The sequence below is a fragment of the Parus major genome, chromosome 1 (genome assembly GCF_001522545.3).
Source record: "Parus major isolate Abel chromosome 1, Parus_major1.1, whole genome shotgun sequence".
In the NCBI taxonomy this organism is placed as follows: Eukaryota; Metazoa; Chordata; class Aves; order Passeriformes; family Paridae; genus Parus; species Parus major.
The window spans coordinates 12,916,586-12,938,061 of NC_031768.1; the positions used below are offsets into that span (position 1 = coordinate 12,916,586).

The window sequence follows — 21,476 nt, forward strand, 5'->3', positions numbered from 1 at the left end:
CAAAAACACATTCCTCCTTCAATTAAAAAGAAGCTGATAAAAGAAGCTCGGCAAAGTCCTTCAAAACCCGAAAGAGAAACCAGCACAAGCGATCAAATTAATTGCCCTTGCTCACTAATTAGTTTTCCGACATCAATCATCTCAAGTTAGCGACAGTTTTCATCAACCTTTAACCCTGAGACCAGTCACTGTTTTGACAGGACGGGCAGCTGTGGCAAACAGCCGCCACATTTTGGGACAGACGGTGATTTCTGACCACATCTTCGGCCAGACTGCAGGGCGCAGAGGGGCCCTCGGCACGACCCCGCGGGCCTGGCAGGGCTCGCAGAGCCCAGCACATGCCACTGGCAGCCCCGGCTGCAGCTGGGCCAAGCACCAGATCACTTTCCTGTCAGCTGCGACATGGCCGACACTTAAGCTGCTTAAAGGCTTCTCATTCTTTGCTTTAGAAAGGGGAGGGCAGGTTCAAGGACACTCCAGCCTGTCTAGAGTAGAGCAGGGAGAAAGCTAGGAAATCACACCTCAAAACAACAGGGTAAGTGGTGACATACAACTCAAACATCTACACAGAGATGGATGGGAAGTACTTGGAGATGTAACAAAAAACTGCCTACAGAAAAATAGGTTGAAGAAAGACACTACTTAAACTTCCATGTAGTGGCACAAGTCACCTCAGCTCCTACAGCAACAAACCACAAGCAGTGCATGCATTAGGGAGCTGCCAGCAAACTACTCAGGTGGGCTGAAAGCAGTGCAGGGAAGGAGAAATGGAGCTCTGGCACAGAACATGCAGACTACTACATGTGGCCAGAGCAGTCTGACAGATCCAGAACAACATCCCTCCCCTGTCTCCCTCACAGGGAAAACCAGGTGCTCGCTCCCCCTGGAGAAATAGGCCCTTCCATTTGGTCTAGCCAGAATACAAGCCAGAGTCTGGGCAGCAAATCCCATTTTTGTCTCTGAGAAAAGTTTGGAACAGTCAGGTGGGTGCTGCTGGCTGGCACCTGCACCATCCTGGTGGTCAGCAGCACCCTTTTCTCCCCTCCTCACCTACCCCAAACACCTCACTACAGGGCAAACAGGTGGGAGAGTTGACTTTTACTCAACAGGTTTGGTAATGTAGCTCCAGGCTCCCACCTTTATCCATAACCAACAAAGTATTCAACTTGAAAGCCTTAGAAATGTGAGCAGTGGTTATGGCAAATTTGGGAAGTGACAAGAAACATAAAACATGGATGTTTTGGCAGTGGAGACATTTTGGGGAGGAGAGGAGGGAAGAAGAGAGAGACATTAAAAAACAGAATCTACAAGGAACACAAGTCAGCAAGAGACAAAATCCACTTGTACAATGTACCTCCAGTGTTTTTATACACATGTAGAAACACGTAAGCCCTGCACCAAAGATCTTTACTCCATCACAAAAAAATCCCACCCTAAAAAGTCATAGAATGGCTTGGGTTGGAAGGGACCTTGGAGATCATTTACATCCAACCACAAGTGTCATATAGTGTCCAGAATGCCATAGGGGCATGACTAAATTACACTATAACAATATGCTTACAATATACATACAGATCAATGCAGCATTTCAAGAGTTACTTCTTGGTATCTTTAAGGCAAAAGAAAAGGAGGAAAGAGGAAAACTAAATTAGAACAACTTATTTTTTAATATTAAATATGTGCTACTTGGGGTAAGAGGGCCCTTTCCTTTCTTTTTTTCTGAGCCATGCTCAAGCAACGTATAATTGGCCTGGTATAATCCACCCAGGCTGTTCTTAGTTTCTAACTACTTGGGACCTTCTTAAGGGCTGAGTCACGGGTATTAGCAATGCTTTGTTGCACCTCAGGAAATGTCTCTGACCACCCACTACATCCAGAGTAGATGCATTGGGACAACATAGTCTTAGTTATGGCACAGCATTCAGCCACAAGTGTCAAAGGGTCCCCTTCTTGCAATTCACATTCTTCACCAGGGCATATCTGCTATCCAAAAACCTTGGACCAATAACAATTCCAATAGCAAAAGCCCTCAAGTCTCCAATGTACACTTCAAAAATGTTCCCCAGCTAGTACAAGAAAGCTCATCTGAACAGGCTCCAGTCTAACCTCCCTTCTGGTCCCAACCTCCTATTTCACTCAAAAGCCTTAAAAACTGGCAACTTGCAGTAAGCATTAAAACACTAAAAGCTGCAAGAATTACTAATATAAAGATACTTCTGTTTACTACATTAGGAATTTTTTTAATTAAAAATTCTATTTTCTCCCATAAAAAATTCATGGCACAAGGTACTACCCAGAAACCAGAAAACATAAAAGCACACAGTTTATTAGCACATTCAGAGGTGAATTATAGCAGAGGTAATTTGATCCCTCCTAAGCACAAGTATGATCTGAGGAAATAGACAAACTGATTATCAGAGTTAGAACTATAAAATAAACAGTAAACATTTCAAGATTGAACTAAGACAAGGAAAACATTACTTTTTCCTTGCAAATCCTTTACACAGTTGTACACTACAGCAAAGCAAACTCAAGATATCAGATCATGCACACATGGGTAGGAATTACCTGAAATCTTTCATAAACATTTAGTACATAAACAAAGAAACCCCCCTGCATTAAACAAGGAAAATAATGAAAGGTCCAAATTAATTATTGAATACTAGTTTTTAAGGACAAATACTTTTATGCTATGCCAAATGAATAATACACAGTTCCTCTCTTGCCAACCACACATGACTTGCAGTGTATCAGTTATAACGGATTAGGATTACCTTTATGAAAGGCATCCAATTCATTAAAATTGGATCCAAAAAATATCACATAAATGACAATATTTCAGTGTGGCAAAAAACTGCAGTGATTCCTTACTGACTTTCCTCCATCACACATGGGCCATAAAATTTAACTTAATAGATTCTACTTCAAGCTTGCAACTTCAGGTTGAGTAAGAACATATTTTTTAGAAGCAAGGCATGGGACCTCGATTTAACACAAATTATAGGAAATTCACCTCCTTTGCCATGAAGTGAAGAGCTGAAACATGGCTCATTTATGCTGCCAACTCTGAATCTGCACCAACAAATACAAGCTGATTATATAAGAGGATTTGTACCACAGTGAGGAGGAAAGAGAAGGAAGAGGTGCATTTGACTACAAACTGATTCACACACATTTGGGACATCAGACAACTACAGAATTTTGATTCTTGGTTCCTCTGACTGGCAGTGGTCTCTGTCACAGCAGGAAGCCCAAAAAACACAACTGCTTCAAGACTTTATAGAGCAAAATTGAAGCAGCTTGTAGACTTCTGCATAGCAGAATGTCTACTAAGAAATCCAGCCCAGCTCCACAAAATATACATCATATAATCCTACTCATGAGGATGGATATCTTGCTATTTTTTAAATAAGGTGAAGTTGGGTTATCTTGGTTTTTAGTTTGGTTCTTTTTCAGCTTCACTGGCCATGACAGACAATTTGAGATAGATACTTGTTCCTCATTGAGCCTCATTTCAGGGCACTTCTCACTACTGCCTTAAAAATAATTTGCGCTTCAAAGCAAACTCCTGGGGGAAAATGTATTTTGTTGGCTCAGAGCAGCATTGTCACAATGGCTGCTCGATTATTCCCTTGAGGCAGACAGACTAAGTAGGAGGCTTGATCATTATTCAAGCAGATGGGTTATTAGACACATGACACCAACAATTTTAGTAGATTCAAACACAGAAACTTGGTTTCAAGGCTAAAATACCAAAATTAATCCAATCCTGAGGAGCTCTCTATGTTATCAATAGGGACACTTAAAAGATACCTTTAAAATCATCACATCTACAGTGCAATGATTAAACAAAGTATTCTTATTTTTCCTTCCTCACAGAAAAAAGTTAAACAAATGAAACAGCCACTTAGGTTTCCCTGTATCTTCACAGGTTGCACATAAATGAAGCTGCAGTGCCCTGTATTTCCACATTTGTAAGTTCTTGCCTGAAAAGTAATAGTTGTGTGAAAGTCACAAGGATTGTGATTGCTGCACTCTTCATCTTTTATTTTCTGGGAAACTACAATCTCCTAAAAGAGAGAATTAAATGTCATAATTGTAAATACTAAAGAATAGAAAAAAAAAATCCCTAAAAGGTAGGTTTAACACCTTAGTTTAAAATACCCAAAATGAATACCTGTCTCCAGGACTATTCCTACGAAGCTGATCCAATGTATATGCATCAGTGTTTAAAGTCATTATAGTATGTCTCCACATACTCAAGATTGTGACTTGCAAACTGATACTGCTCAAAAAAGGCAAAATCACTGCAGCTACAAAAAAAAATAATCCACTGTAAAAGTCCACAGATATTTCCAATAAAACAATACTAACTAGTCTACCATTCAAAGTAATTATCCACCATTATCACTTGAAACACCATGACATCTTTAAAATTCACACAAGGCATGTCTGTTCACACTCCTGCAAAACTTCTCGATCCCTAAGTAAATAAGTGACAGAAAATCAGGGAGATGTAGTGGTTATCCCTTTTTATTCCTGGAAACAGTAGTTTCCTGGGATGGAATAAATACCTGACCTGCTGTGTGCAGTTGCTGAAAGATGGTCCTAAATAAAGATTTGCAAGCTGGCTGTAAAGAGGACTTAGAATAGTATCAGAACTCAGATTGAGACCCTTAAAATCTGAAGATTCAGATGAACCTTGTCCTGAAGACGTTTTTGAGAGTAACCAACAAAAGGTGCACACTGGCACTGTTCAGTCATCCTACTCCACAGTTTCACTTCTGTACTTTTTCATTTTTCCACTCAGGAAAGTCATCTGCATTTGTAATTAATTTCTGATATAAACTCTACCATCTTAAATATGTGCTTAGCAATTAAATTGTTATTAATTAATAATGTGTTAGACTTACTAAGTAATATTATTCCACTCAATTTATTATTTCTTCTATGCGATGTTAGTAGGCTGATATAACCCATATTATACTACACCAGTGACATACAATGCATTAACAGCTTAAAAGTGAAATTCCTACAGGGTCTAAAAACTCCCATTACTCTAAATTTTCCATTTTAACAAAATCACAACTTGTGTTCAAAAGAAGAAAAGTTTAATCAATGTGTATGCTAGGTATTCAGTCTATTCTAGGAAAATGAGAGTTGACCTTCGCTCCAGTAGCAACTGGCTTACACTGTCCAGCTATGCATACAAAGGCATTCTGTGTTTGCTTTGATGGCCTGCACATGCCAGGGGTTGATGTCATTGATAGACTGACATTGCTGTGTTCTCACACAAAAACTTTATTAGCATAACAGAAGATCTGAAAGTGTGCTATCCCACTTTCTAAATATCTTCCCCATCTGCTGCTGGGTGACATACACAGATCTCCTTCCCTTGCCTATTTGCTGGAACACTGCAGAACTCCACGGGAAGGGTCTGGCCGCATCTGTCTTGGGAGCAAGGCTATTGTTTGTGAGATAATTACTCTGTCCTTGTTGACTTGCAGCAATAATTGAGAACAAAATCACCCAATAAGCCAAGTTACCTAGTAATATAGCACATTATAACAGCAATGATTGCATATAAACTTTGAACCCCCTTTAGTGCCAATTAATTTCAAGAGCATTAGCACCAACAGTAAACGAATACGAAGCAGTTTAACTAATTAAAGCTTACTACGTAATAGGCTTGTAGTTTCAATTATCATTTTTCATGTTAGTCATCTGAAACTGTAATGATATGTACCAGCTGGAAAACATGTGCCTAGTCCCACAGCAACAGGTAAATGGAGCAGTTTTTGAAACTATGTCATGCACTTTCCTAGGAAAAGTGCTAACTAAGCCTTATCAACAGAGACAAACAGCAGATGGCAACAAATGTGCCAAGAGACATTTCATCCTCCAGGAAGAGTTTAACACAAGGCATCAGCAAAAAAGGAGCAGGGTTGGAAGCACAACTCCCAAAGATCTTACCCAGCTGCTCTCTTCTGTAGAAAAAAAGAATGAAGAAAAAACACCCCAAACATAAAATCAAAACCCAAACCTAGTTAGGCAGTGATTCTCACCCTAATGTATAGACTTCATGTGTAATCCATCTACATTTCTTTCTCAGAAAGTCCAGTATCAGGTGCAGCTCAGCAAAACACCTGAAGCCCTCTTCCCCACGAGAAGCTTCCTTCTCAGCTCCCAGCAAATAAAAATTTGCTTAATCCTGACATTGACTCTCAAATTTGGCTTAGAAAGATCAATAAATTTTTGCTATTTTAATTGTAGGTACAGAAGAGGGCTAATTATCCAATCTTTTTTTCAATTCTTGCATACTTTTGGACTCAATGAATGGAATCATGACTTCAAACTTCATGAAGTTGCTTGTCCTTTAGTGTGATGCAGAATTTCCCTTTACCAGTTCTGAGCATACAGTGTTTCCAGGTTATTTTTGTGACTTGAAGACCCATAGCTATCTTCTCTAGATAACTTTGTTCTTGGCATTTAACTTCTTGACACACTGACTGAACTAAGCACTGAGGTAAAAGTAATTTTCATGTTTTCATGTTCACATTTTATCTTTGAGACACTGCAGTTATCAGAGAAACTGATTTTTGGACAATTAATCTCTTTTTTAACTATCCCATCAACACTTCCACATCCCCCTTTGTTCCACCCCTACCCCCAAGCAAGCATGCACCAAGAAGCACATTCAAGTACTGGTTTGGGAAGGAAACATGGAAAAGAGGAAAGAGAAAAACAGAAATTATAACAGAAAGAAAACAAACTACTTGCCATATAAGAAAATCTATCTGCAACTCATGCTAGTTTCTTTCTCCAGACACTAAGGATAGCCAACTTAATATTTAAAGACAGATTCCATTTCATTTTAAGAGCAGTTAAAAGCAGAACATGTAAAAGAGTTTCTTCAATATGCATATGCATACTGGCTAGGGTTTTCCCAAATTCCATCTCTCCCAATGTTCATTCTAACAGGTCAGAACCTCAGAGAGCATCAAGTCTTCCTTCTAGGGAACAAGTATAGCTGGTCTCTTTATGGTGGATAACTGTAGTACTAAAACAACTACTGGCCACGACACAAATACCAAAAATTAAAGACAACACCCACTAAGTCTGTATTATGCAAAGCATTCAAAAAGTTTGTTGGGGTTTTTTTTAAAGTTAAGAAAAACTGACTGAGTCATAACAAACCCATTAACAATGCCTGCTTCCAACACTACCTGTCCAAAGAGATTAAATGATGAAAGGAACATCTTGTCTATATAACACTGCAAAACACCCCTTCGTTCTCAAGGGCTACACAGCAAGTCTGTGATGGTCTATGTACAACACAAACTATTAATAAACTACTAACCACAGTTCCTCTCAGAGAGAGGGGCTGACAGACAGTCACAGAACAGACTTTCCTTAAGTTAAGATGGAAAAGGCCAGGGACAAATACTAAGTCAGTACTGATACTTGATAATTGTGATAATCTACTACCACACATGCCTGACATGCTCTTCAAAGCAAAGAGGAGTTGCTTGGCTTAGCAGGGAGGCTATCCCCTATTATGCAAACCAGCTGAGCCAAAAGCTATGCAGAGCTGTATGGAATAACAGAAGGATCATTTCTGGAATAGTCAAATGAATGCCACTTCATACTGCTTTACCATCAGATCTCCTCTGGAAGATCTGTTTCTTTTTCCATGTTAAAGAAAATAAAAAACCAGAAGGGGAGAAAAGAAAAGCAAGAGCTATGTGGGGAAGGAAATAGCTGACTTTAAATATGCTAATAAAATAAACATCAGACAACAAAAATTTACTCCTAGAGTGAAAATTAATAAAAAGGAAATTGGGACAGCTGCGCAGTCCAAAATTGGCACTGATTTTCAGAGAAGGAATAGGATCCCTCTAACTCTTACTAAATGGCTCAGGAATCCCTGGCAAAAAATCAAACAGTTTCTTAAAAAAAAATTGCTGTAATTTAACACAGTATTTATAACAGACCAAAGTGACACAAGCTTACACTCCAGGCTGAAAATTGAGACAGGCAAACAAAAGCCACAGTTAATTAATCTTTCCTTGGTCACCATGTCAAAAGCCCATCCTTCTGAAGAAAATCCAGAGCTACATGAGCTGCTCATATATGAAAGAAGAGAAACTTTTGTAATTATTTTCTTCAAGTTCAAGATCTCCCACCAAAATATGGGATGATAAAGACCAGCACACTGAAGGAGGGTGAGAGGGAAAGTTATTTTCATTTGAATGGAACAAAAAAAAATGTGGTTATCTTCCACAGAAGCCTAAAAGCAATTGAATCATTATAAATCCCACTAGATTACTATAAAATGCAACTATCTCTGAGCCACAGAATAAACTATTTTCATTAAGAACTTACTAGGAATTAAAATGAAAGCATCAGCCCTGCACCCCACCTGGCCTCAATTCCAAATATTCTAAGACCAGCTGAAGAGCTAGCATGCAAATTGGGAGGAAAATTTCATGTGTGTCAGCTTTTTCTTAAATTTTTTAGAATCAGTGGGAAGTTTCTCACTGTAGGAGTATCACAGCTAATTCAATTTATACATATACATATGTTAGCATAATACACTTTTTAAAAGTGGCAGCTTTCATAATCTACCCTTGATTCAGCAAGACATTTTTATTCCAGGATGAAGTGTTTCAGTTCCCTAAATTCAGCCCAATCTTGTTACAAGTCAGAAGTATTGTTCTGTGATTTACATAAAAGCATTTCCACTGAACTAAGCAGCAACTGACAGATTGGGTAAATGGGTTCCAGATAACATTTAAATAGCTGTGCTAATTACACCACACAGAGATAGGAACATGATCCCTTACTCAAATCCTCAGAGTAACCATCCAGAACACTGAAGAGGGAAAAAAAACTAATAGTGCAAGTCATAAGACAGCATGTAAAGGAATTTAAAAAAACCCAAACATTCTGCATAAAGGAGGTAATCTCAATTAATTAGATGCCATAATGATCTTCTCACAATCTGTTAGAAGAGAGTAGTAGTTAATAACTTCACAGATTTCCTCCAATGCTTTCACCAGGGAGGAATAGCAGTTTCTAAGTCATTAATGCTCTGTCATCCTGGACCACTGCCAAGAATGCAGAACTTCAGGACACCTGTCAATTAACTCATTCCTACTGAAGGCAGGCTCATCTTCCAAATCTATTAAAAATCAGTGATCACAAAAAGCAGTCAGATCAAAACACTGCAACATTAAAATTAGTAGTGACTTTTTGAAGGACAACAGTCTTCAACAACAACAATAAAATTCATCAAGAGGTGTGTCTCTGCTGAAGGGACTATATACCTTGCGGAAGATGAACTACATGATGTAACAGACCTTTTTCCGTCCCTAACATTTGTGGCACACAGTCATACACACAAAAATGACTGGCCACCTGATGGACAATTGTGTGCAAGAGTTAGATCTGAAGCTTTTCTCTAATCAAAGCTTTCTGCAGGGGTTCTCAGTCTAAGTACGGGCTTTTCATTGATTTTCCTTTATCCCCAGGATGAACTACTTCTAACTCTTGAGTTGAAAAATATGAAGCTATGCATTGAACCAAAAAACCCAGGTATGATACATATTAAAACATCAAGGCAGAGGTGCAATTACAATTTAAAGAAACCAAAAGATTTCTGAGCAAATACAAAAATGGTATTTACATTCAAAGTTCAAAGATGATAGTGAGTTCTGAGGGAGATGGGGAGGCAAGGGAAGAAATTAAGGCAGTCACGTGAAAACCAGAACATCAGCTGTCATTGATTTAAATCTGGTTTGTTCAAAAATCAAAGGGTACAACCAAGGAAGTTCTAGATTCAACATAAAATTCCAAGTAAATAAATTTCAAGTAAAATTCCAACCAGAACAAAACAAACAAGAACAAAACAAACCACATACACTCCAGCACACGACTAAGACGTTCATATGGTTTTACATCAGTCTTCTACTTGCTAATTCCAAATTCCTGCACAAAGCTTGCGACAGATCAATATTCCAGAAAAAAATAAAAGCATCAAGGAAGAAAACTGAAGTTCACACTGAAAATACTTTTTGCACTGAAGTCAGGCAAAACAGGAAAGAAATTTTTAGTGTGCAAAGTGTCGTCATGCCTAATAAAATGGCAACGCACACAGAACAAGTCAGAGAACCAAACAAGTCAGAAGGGCAAAACAGCCCAAGTATAGAGCCTTTAGTTTAGAATGGCTGTCCTTGTCCCTGGCAACTGTTCAGCAGATTCACTTTCCTTGGATTAAAACAAACAAACAAACAAAACACAAACAAACAAACAAAAAAAGGTGTTTGTACTGCAAGCTCTCCTCTATGCTTACCCAGTCATTTCAGGAAATATGACCCTGAACTTCATCAAAGCAGATTATTACATTGCCCTACTTTCTGGTAACTTCCAATACTTCAAACATTGGAATTTCTTCTCTGTTTCATGAAGTAGGCAAATAATTTCAAAGAAAGCATTAATGCTTTTTGCCTTTCTTTTATTTTTTTTAAACCAAGGCTTATCAATCCTCAGAATCCAAAATTCAACAGTTTCTCCAGTCTTGTGTAACTACCAAGACTAGCACAAGCTCACAGAGAAGTGGCTGTCAGGTACTAAACCCTGCAGTAGGGTTCAAATAATGTCCCATCATTCCATGTTTTTGATGAGCACTGCTTGATAACCAAATCATTTCAGTGATTTGGTTATCAAGCCAAACACTCAAGTACTCAAGTATCAAGTACACAAGTGGGAACCACTTCCCACCCCCAACAAACTAAAGAACTATTTCTTGGTCTTTCTAAAGGCTGCCAGTTAAAACATGGAAACAGAGAAGGATTAACCGTAAAGGGAAATGGGTATTTTATTTTATTTTTTTTAACTAATCCAGGTGTTGGAATAGGATTTTATGGAGCAACTACTCCTAGTGGTTCAAATTAGCAAAAATGAGTATCAAATTGTAAAGCAGATATCAACATACATAATTTAATCCTTCTCTCTGGAACATTACCTGTATGTGATAAAAGGCATAGTCTGAAGCTAAAGACATCACAAACACCAGCAACATCTCCTGCGTTACATCATGTACAACTGCTGGAATGAAAGCCAACAAAGTAAGCATAATGCTAGTGTCCCACAATCACTGATCAATCTCTAAAATTTGGGGGATTTATTTCACCCAGTTTTGACACTGCTGTCTTTCTACAACAAAGGGAGTCAGAACAATTAACCTTAGGCTGTATGCCTGACTTACAACCTTCTTTGCTTATGGTAAGAGATCAGGTATACCCCATCTTGTTAAACTACACCTACTTCTCCAGAGTCCTTTGTTCCAACCAGAATTCTTGATGCTGCCCACCAAGATCTCCTATATCCTTATAAGGTATTGTACCTGCAGCAGCAGAGACAGTCCATCTTTCACAGATAAATAAAGGTCTTAAACTCTTTCATCTGTCTCATAAGTATATTTCAGTGCTGAAAATAGCATAAGCTGTTCATGCTTATCTTCTAAATTAAGCCAATGAATCTTGGCACAGGCCCAGTGAAAGGACGTAACATGCAGGAGACCACACAAACTAATCTGTACAATAAAACCTGCATTCAAAGTATTCAAACATTATTTTTTTAGCCCTGAAACCAAAACAGCTTGGTAAGAACAAGTATCACTGCTGACAGATCTTCATTCTTCCAGTTTTCTTCCCTTCAAGTGACAAGTTTCATCGGTTGGATCTTGCTGACCTTGGTGATAAATCTCAGTGAGAATTAAAGGAACTTTTAAACTGATGGTTATAAACCAACTTTGGTTTGAAGGGATTTCTGGACGTCATTTAACCCAACCTCTGGCCCCAGACAGGGCTAGCCTGCCTGGTGCAAGACTGTGCCTCTCTGGCAAGAGTCTGGCTTCTTCTAGACATCCCCCTTTAGGCTGTTGAAGATCAGTTAATTCCATTCTTGAAATTTTTTTTCCAGAGTAAAGGAACCCCAGCTTTTAGTCTCTTCCTATATGTCAAAGTAGGATCATGACCATCCTGAAACCACTACCTGAAAGGAACAGACCTACTAGGCTCAAATGAGTATTAATCCAAGAGGAAAAAGAACAGATCATTTCAACTGTGGATGAAACTAAAAGCTCCTAATAGAATTTGTGGTGAAAAAATCAGCTTTCGCACAGTGGGCAAGATTCCCAAGAAATATAGGAAAATTTCTGATGATGAGATCAAGGTGTCATATCTTTGAAGGACAGTATGAATATTTATTTTAAGTCTCGTGGGAGACAGACACTTCAGTTACACTGTTTTTCTACCCTCTTAGGAATAGTGCTTGAAAACGAAAATTATTTTTAACTCCTGTTTGAAGTATCTTTTATTTCAAAAACTTTATTACCATCTAGGTATCCAAGCCCAGGGTTTCTAGAACAAGCCAACATCCAATTTAAGATAAATGCATGACACAAATGAGTGAGGCAATAAGATACTAAAGAGCAACTATTGTGGAAGTCTCAAAACCCCAAGTATTTTTTGACAAGCTACTAATGAACTAAGAAAATTCATACTGCAAAGATATGTAGTGCTAACAAATATAGAGCCTGGAAAAAATATTAGAGCATCAGTTAGCATTTGTATTTGTTTAACCTTAACATGGGGGATTGAAAAACAAATGTGTTTGAAGACAGAACCAAGGCAGTTTATAAATGGTGGTGTGATGCTGCTGAAGCTCTCAACCTTCACACTGAAGCACCCGTGCTACTGTGGCTCCCTTTAAGAAGGCATCTCTATGAGAGAACCATGAAGGATCTCTGTTCATCCCCACAATATTCTAGACAAGTTGAAAAAATTTCGTCAGTAATTCTGAAGCTGAAGCATGGCGGACTTTGGAGGGTGCAGGATTCAAGTGCATTCCCCAATACTTTACTGAACACCTGAGAGTCTTTCCTGTTACCATGGGATATATTGAGACATTTCTAGTTCTCCTGATCTTGAGGTGTCAGCTCTCTACCCAACACATACAGCTTCTAAAAGGGGGCATCCTGTTCCAGCTCAGATACAGAGAATGTTCCAGAGATCCTGCTCTTCCCAGTACTCTGGTTCTCAGTTTCACCACAATTCTGGGTGAGGAATATCTTGTTGTTACCTAGTCAGTCAGGTCAAGATATGAGGCAATAAAAATCTGTGTCTTTTAGAAGGATGGGAAAAAATTACAATATAGGAAACCATAGTAAAAAAATCAAAAGTACAGAAGAAAGAAAGCAACGACCAAAGAAAACCTCCATGTGTTATCATATTAACAGTAACCCCACAGTTTCACAGTCAGGTATGACCTGAAAAATGGCTGGTCATGTCTGACCCCTTACATCCCACACTGGGCCTGCCCCCACTTTCCAATCTCCTCCTTTCCACCAGCTCTCAGAGTATGCAGTGAGTCACTGAGCCATTGATCCAACTGAAATCAATTTGGTTTTCCTCTGGAGTTAGTTTTCAACTTAGATCACCAGGCTGATCTAACTCACCATGGGGCCATGCAATTGCTATAACCCATCACAGAAATCAGCAGTCAGGAAGTGAGAGGCACCACACCTCTTGTAATAGCACAAAAAAAAAAAAAAAAGTCTCTCTATTCATCTGACTTGCTGTACAATCAATCTGAATCTGATCAATCTTCCTAAACATTTCTTGGTGAATACCCATTAAATAAAAGCTTTATGTTCAGAACAGAAAAAAAACACCACATCATCCAAAATAAAATAAAGTAAAATAAAATATGTTTTTTCCTTTCTCATTAATTTCCTCCTCACCCAAAATATTCTGGCCATTCTTCTTAATTTAAATGTTTCATTTCCTCTCCTTGGAGATGCTAAAGTCTGTATTAGACCAGATGTCATCTCCTGCACTTGACTACCAATAATATTTCAACAAATGTGAAGATGCTCCACAATTTTTCTACTACTTGGTACTCAGTTCACATTTCCAGATTGTATGCAGCCTCTCCTTGTCTACTCGTAACTTGTTTTGGATATCAGCATGCAGAGTAACATACATAGCTTTTTCACAGGCTCACAGTTGCACACACAATGCTAAACCTAACAACAGCAGCAAATGATTTAACCCCAACAGTTCCCATTTTGGGACAATGCAGCAATTTAGCACTATTTCTCCCAAGATTTTGAGTTGCCATTCTTATATTTAAAAGCAATTAGAAACTCTTTGCCTAGCCTTTTGCCATCAAGTTCCATGTCTTCCAAAATTGTTATATTGATATTGCACTCCCTGTTTAAATATAGATGGCATGCTGATAACAAGACATTAGGAGGCTGCTTTCCCTCTTTTAGCAATCCTCTTTCTCCCACAGTACAATATGGAAGAAACCAGGAGTCTGTCAATTGCCCCATTCACGTGACAGCTCTTGCAGGCTGTATAACCAATGCTTTAGGCGCAATCAAGATAAAGCAGCTGATGATCATTTTCCCTGGATGAACAAGACTTTAAAAAAAAAAGGAAATGCCTGGATTTCTTTACAGATCATAATTACAGTAGACAGCCATTAACCTGCTTACCTGCCCTTAATTTTTTTTAAATGAGCTCATCTTTCTCCACTTCATTTTTCTCCTCCCTCATCCATTCTTCTCCCAGACTACAGCAATAACATGCTTTTATTCTTTCCTTTTGACTGCCAGGGCCTTAAACTAATTATTAATTGAGAATATATCTAAAGGATCTGAATGAGAAAGTTGGAATTAACCCAATTGCCTCTTTCCCCCTTTTATTTTGCATATTTGAACACTAGGTCTACCTGTCAGCACTACTGAAAACAGCAAATGTGGCGTTTTCCTTTCAAAGGCAAGTTGCTTGGGCAAAAATATGCAACAGCAAAAAACAACATGGAAAAAAAGCAAGTACCTGGAAAAGGCCTCAGCTTTGAGTGAAAGCCATTAGCAAGCAAGCTGTCTACAGTTTAAAATTCTCTCAACAACTTTGCTGTCCTGTAGGAAAATCCTGCAGCAAACGGCATCCTGCATTTAGGAAACCAGACAACTGACACTTCATCAAAAGGCTTGTCCTTTAGAGAGGCTAGAACGGCATGACCCGACACTGCCTGCTGGTGCAGAGCTGGCTGGTTGTACAGCTCCAACTCATCTTGTTTCCAGTTGTTAAATTACATTAAAGGACAGCTAAAAATATATTAAATATTTTCCTATTACTTTTCCATGCAAGCAACTGCTATAGTTACAACAAGAGTAATGTCCAGGCAAAGGCTGACTAACATGGGGGGGTGGAGGGGAAGGTCCAGGAATCCCTCTAACCCATGCCCAATCAATGGCTGGCAAATGCAGATTTTTTGCTGAACTGAGGCATTTCTTACAGTCAAAAGATAAAAATACTTGCACTTGCCAAAATGGGCAAACAAATCTGAGCTATAGTTTTTACTCACTTCCACCCCAAATTCTCGCCTTTTTTTTTTTTTAAAACACATCAGAATTTAGCAGCCTGCCTGTGACACCTAAATTCTGACAAATTCACACTGGTATGCCCCTGTTAAAGATTACCCACAAATGAAAAACAAGGAAGACCCGTTCGAAAAACCCGATAATCAACGTTGAAACACTTCTGACACAAATGAGTGCTAATTGATTAAGGATCTCCAGGTCTCTATCGCCATCTAGCGAACACTGCCCGCCATTATCACACTGTCCCCTCGTACACCGCGTGGTCCCTGGAGTGACGACAGGATAAACTCTGCTGGATCCAGCCTGCCCGTGGCCAGGGATGCAGGCCTTTGCTACATTTCTATTCCCTGGCTGAAGGAAAACCAAAATCAAGCACAGTCCCTCTATTACCTCTCTAGAGCTGACCGAGGAGAATTGAGCTTTTATGGATCACACAGTCACAGAACTGTAGAATGGACCCTAAGGATCATCTACTTCAATCTTCTGGCTTTTTAAAAATGGCCTTTCCACACCATATTTAATACTTCTGCCATCAAAACTAAGTGAACATGTCAGGTTCTACTAATATAGTCACATACAAGTTTTTATAACGGCAATGTGTAATTACAAGTATTTTTAGTCACCATAAGGAGCCCAATGGCAGCTCCACTGCTTTTACTGCACCAGCATCTCCAAACCACAGAGAGAAGTCAGGTCCAGGAGACATGGTACTCCTCACTTTGCATCAGGTGCTTCCATCTTCCCACAGCTTCAGTGGAAAGGTTGTCAGCCACATAGTTGAAAACATCAATTTACAGGACTCATCAAAACTCATTCTCAGCTACATTAAAACTTAATGCTAGGATGAGCTTTAACAACTTCAACATGAAATACATATTTCCCGTTTTCAATTATTCTGCTAAGACTTATGACTGAACTGTAATTGTGTTAGTGAAAATATTAAGTTCAGTTTTCATCCCACACACTATTTTTCCCCCTTAGACTTCTACAAGCCTACCTGCATTTACTCAGGTGCCCTTGACAACATTAAAAAAAACAAAAAGGCATTAATTGCTGATCATCAGAAAAGGCCATTTAAATTTAGACCATAAATTTTCCATAATAGTTACTTTTGAATTAACCTTTTCCCATAGAGAACCTAAACCTCCAGATACTTAACATTCACTTCTTTTATATTAGAACTGAGAGGTGAGAAGAAACCTACGAATAAAAAGACTAATATAAAAACTTAAATTAAATTTTTAATTAAATTTAATTTTAACTTTTAAGATTAGATATTTCAATTTTTAAAAAAAAATTAAAAAACCCAAACACAACAACAACTGAAAACCAAGGCATCTTCGTGTCATCTTCTGTGGCAAAAACTCAAATGTGTGCAAAGGCTCAGCAGAAGCCAGCACAGGTCCAGCACCACCAGAATTTAAGAGGTAAGAAATCCTGCCCAACCAAAGATCAACTATGTAAGAGAAACCATCTCTTAACTCCCTAGCACATTCTGTAGCACCTATTAGGATGTCCCCATTTCACCATCACTCTAGAACATAAAGCAGAAACACCAGAATTTCACATAGCTATCTCATAACTGATACATTACAGACAAATGAGAATAAACTCTGTGTGCAAATAAAAAGTATTTCCCAATCTTAACAGAGGCCAAAAGCTTAAGAATCCACAGAATACCAGGTTTGTGGCAGGTGGTCCATATGACATATGGAGATCATTGAAAAAAAAAAAAAAAGTTCATTACTTTTAAAATACCACTAGAAAATATAAAGCTATGATACTCATCTGCTTTGCATACCAACCTCACAGACAATGAGCTTGAATCTTACATCAACAAACACAATACCTTGTTAAAGGAAATACTAACTTCTGGATTCACATGGCTCCATGGCCCATTTGCAGTTACCAAACTGGGAAATTATTTCTGAGTTAAACAGATGCGTAAGGTTAAACACAACTGCTTACATAAATTGGGAAGATGGCAAATGTGGGTTTCTCTCTAGAGAGCTGTTTAGATAGGAAGATAATTAAAAACAAGGATGTGTTGCCAGAAATAAAACACCCCCATGCAATTGAGATGGGAATTGTGAAGTGGGTGTGCCCTCACATGACAGGGAGGATGATCCAGTAAACAGGGATGTGACCTCATCCCTCTCCCTGATCAACCAAAAGGCTGACCAGCCATCCTGACACAACTGTTCCTGGCACCTCTGCAGACTCATGCTTGGTATTCTCTTTTATAAAGAACTAATATTAAACATCATTATGTTTTAAGACAATAAATATATATCAGTGGTATGTTTTGGATCATTAAAGATTATTTTTCCCGCAGGGACAAAACCAATGTGGTCTGTACTGAGCTAACATCCTAATCAATAGCAGGAGTAGTTTTGCCTATGAAGTGCAACTCCTAAAATAAAATTTGAGGCTAATGATAAACCTTATTTTAAGGAACAAACAGTTTCCAAAAATAAGCCCTGATACATAATCCATTGCCTCCATGATTAATTAGCCCTATCACAAACTTCAGGGTTTTAGGAAGTCGTATCAGGCCACAGGACAGTCTTGCTACAAGCAAGCTCACCCAGAGCTGAAGTATACCACCAAAACAAAGACAAACACACCAACTACAACTGGAAATTCATGGAAAATGTGAAAGCAGACTTGATTTTTTGTTATTGTTGTTGTCACCACAATCTGGCCCATTGAAACCAAACAGTTTCACAATACAAGAAAGAGAAACTAAAGAGTTCTGAAACCAAAAGTAGGTTCAAGAACAAAACCATTCTTGTATTCATTGAAAAAAAGCAGATGGCTTAAATTCAGCCTTTTTACATATGTGTATACCCTGAATAAAGACTTACCTCTCTCCCTTTATGTGTCACCAAAGCAGCCAAAGGCTTGGCATAGAATCTGCTGTAGGAAAATCCCAGGCAGCCATACATGCTGTTAGCAGTGAGTTTCAAAGCTTTCTGTCTGATATCATACTGAAAAGAAACACAACCAGAAAAATGATCCAACCACAGCCATCAGGGAACAGAACTTAATGCTCACAATTACATTCACAGCTTTTTTATACAGTCTGCAGCAGTGATGGGCTACAAATAAAGCACATTACAATCACTGCTCACTACTAATCATCCCTATTCTACAAGGCTGATCAGGGCACTTAAGGGGAAAGGGGGAAAAATCAACGGAGTTCTATAAAACACACCTGTAAATAGAGGTCAGGATTTAAATCTGGCTGTTTCATTAACTGCTTAACTTGGCGTCTTCTCTCCACCAGCTTCCTGATTTCTTTAGGCAAAATTCCCATTTCCAGAGATGGGTCTGGAAGCTCTGGAATTTCTTCCTCTTCTTCAACCTGTGAAGTGATCATCACTACTTATCATTTTATTGCTTAAAGATTAGATTTTAAAGCATTAAGTGGAAAGCATGGGGGAGGAAACCAAAACCATACAGGTTGTGCTAATGCCTGTAGAGCACACGAAGCACAGTTTAGAACAAGCATGAGAGGGTTTTTTTGCAGTGTTTAACTGTATTACTTTGCCCCTGGTGGGAGACAGGACCTAAGACTGTTTCACTGTTGGAGAAACACAAGGAAGGCATGGACCAGTAGCAAGAGGGTCTTTTTTATAATCAGTCTGGGTGTTATATATTTATGTACATACATACATACATACATACATATATATATATATCCAGATAGATAACACACATTCTCACTCCCAGGTATATATAGATAACTCAAAAAATATAAAGAAAAGTACACACACAGCAATTCTTTCTGTGCTGAAAAATCCACCCCTTTTTTATCATCACATACTTTTGGTGCTCAGACATGTCAAAAGGAGCATGTGGTCTGTGGAACTGATACTTTGAATGATACAAGTGACAAAAGTGAAAGGGAGCACAGCAGTGGAACAAAAACTTCACCCCAAGCAACTCTTGATTATAGCAAAATAGCAGAAAGGACACCTTCTTAGCATGACTGAAGAAATGGTTGATCAGCAAAAATGGAAAGGTATTTCAAGCACAAGGAAAGTGACAGATGTGTACAAAGGAAGAGCAATACAGACACGGTGAGGTTGGAAAGTTTAGTAACGCAGTCTGAGGAGAACTGTAACAAGAAATTACACCAAAGCCTGATTAAACATCATACAGCGAGAGAAATCAAAATTAGCTGCTTCAGATTGAAGCACACTTCAGAAAGCAGGGAAAATCCAAAGACTGCTTGAAGGAACTTACTGACAGCTCCACACACTTGTCTCCTCATTTCTGCTACTTTGTTCATATTTCAGTTGCTACAGGACCAACTAATTCCAGTTAAGAATTAACTGAGCTGATGCCAGTTAAGAATAAAAGCCTCTGGTTTATTAACCTTTAGACCTGACCAGCTCAATGCTTCAGTTTACAACACAGCTCCACTAACAAGTGTTTTCAGCATAGCTGAGGAAGTGAGATTCTCCAGTCATGGATAAGCCAGAGCCAACACAGCTGCTTATAAAACAGCACATCCAACTGTACCTTCAGGTTTTTCAGTTGTGTTAACATAGTTGGAACAGCATGAGTTTTTGTGAAGCTGGTGCCACAGCTCACACAGTCACATCATCACCCTCCCAAGTCACACACATAACTTTCTGATGTCCAATAAGGCTTGAGATCATAATCATATTCTTTCCTGTAGAAAGCATGAGACTTTTGCCTGCCTCCATCAGGTATAGTTGCATGAATTCTGTAGCAACTTAACTTCAAGAAGCCTCTAACAAGCTAAGATGAAACTAGTAAAGGGGCTCAGAAATTGCTAGGGAAGACATGTGGCTGAAAAGGGTCACAGAGCCTCAGTAAAAATCTTGTTTCATGAGGATACCTAGATGGGAGACAACTTACCAAGATTCTATAAGAGTATTGCAGAAAGGAAGGTGACAGACACAAAATATTCAAAAAAGTCCCAACCCACAAATTAATATGATATATCTTTAAACAAGAATCACTATTTACAGGTGAAAGGGGACCAAAAAAAAAAACAGTGAAAAAGAACAGTTTCTTAAGGAACTGATTGCTAGAAAACACTCTGAAGTTAAGACAGTGTAATTTAAGCCACAAGTTAAAGCAAGCAAACCTCTGCCCTTTTCTGTGCTTCTGATGACAGTCGCTGCACCGTGGTAAAGCAGATGTTGAACTCCTGAATAATCGATGGGTACAAGCTGTTGAAGTCGAGAAGCAAAATAAACTTGTCATAAAAACCTAAAACAGAGTTTGAAACAAAAGTCATAATTACTCAAGTCTCCCAAAGGACTTCATACAACTCCACAATTAATATTTAAGTGACAGTAACACACTGTACCACATTTCCAGAATCTCAATCTCTTCAAGCAGCTGTTGAGATGCACCACTGCCCTTTACAAAAAGCTGTCAGAAGTGGAACGATCCAACCCCATTAACTCATCAGAGTTGAACAGATACCTTCTGTGTTACTATAGGACACTTGTACAGTTTTCTCCACATAGAGGAGGAAACTGAAAGAAAACTTACGTGTCCATTAGAAAATTACACATAAATATACAGTCCTAACTCCTCAAAAGAAGCAATTCCACAATCAATGTTGGATATTTGTTGTATGCAACAAGATTCCCCTCACAACCACAACACCAAACTCACACGAACACAGACTTCCCACTGCAATTTCTCTGTATTAATATAACCCACCTGTCTCTAACTTCATTGAAGAAAGAAAATTGCCACATCTTACCAACTTTGGGATCCAAGACTAAGCCCCCAGCATATGCTGCTTTCTTTTTCCCTATCTTTGATTTATTCTGATCTTCAAAATCTTCATCTTCATCCACCTACATTTGGCATTTAAGAAAGTCATTATCTAGTCTCTAAGATTTCTGTAATGTTAGAGGAGTTATTTTTGGCAAGTCAAATACAAATTTGGGAGCCAGTGCAGAATTCCTTTTAAAATACATGCAAAACACAGTGTTTTCATCATGATCCTTACTAAAGCTCTCTA

General features: G+C 38.6%; 1 protein-coding gene and 1 non-coding gene across 3 annotated transcripts in view; both read right to left on the bottom strand.

Moving 5' to 3' along the window:
• Nucleotides 1-21,476, bottom strand: part of POLA1 (DNA polymerase alpha 1, catalytic subunit) — a 186,038-nt gene that overhangs the window by 135,800 nt on the left and 28,762 nt on the right. For both annotated transcript variants that reach the window (XM_033512207.1, XM_015637371.1), the window contains exons 23-26: nt 21,213-21,309; nt 20,583-20,707; nt 18,675-18,824; nt 18,325-18,447 (exon numbers count right to left, since the gene is read on the bottom strand). In XM_033512207.1, the coding sequence (XP_033368098.1) occupies nt 18,325-18,447; nt 18,675-18,824; nt 20,583-20,707; nt 21,213-21,309 (495 nt within the window). The remainder of the gene's footprint in view (nt 1-18,324; nt 18,448-18,674; nt 18,825-20,582; nt 20,708-21,212; nt 21,310-21,476) is intronic.
• LOC117245354 lies at nt 20,871-21,002 on the bottom strand. Its single transcript, XR_004499987.1, has one exon.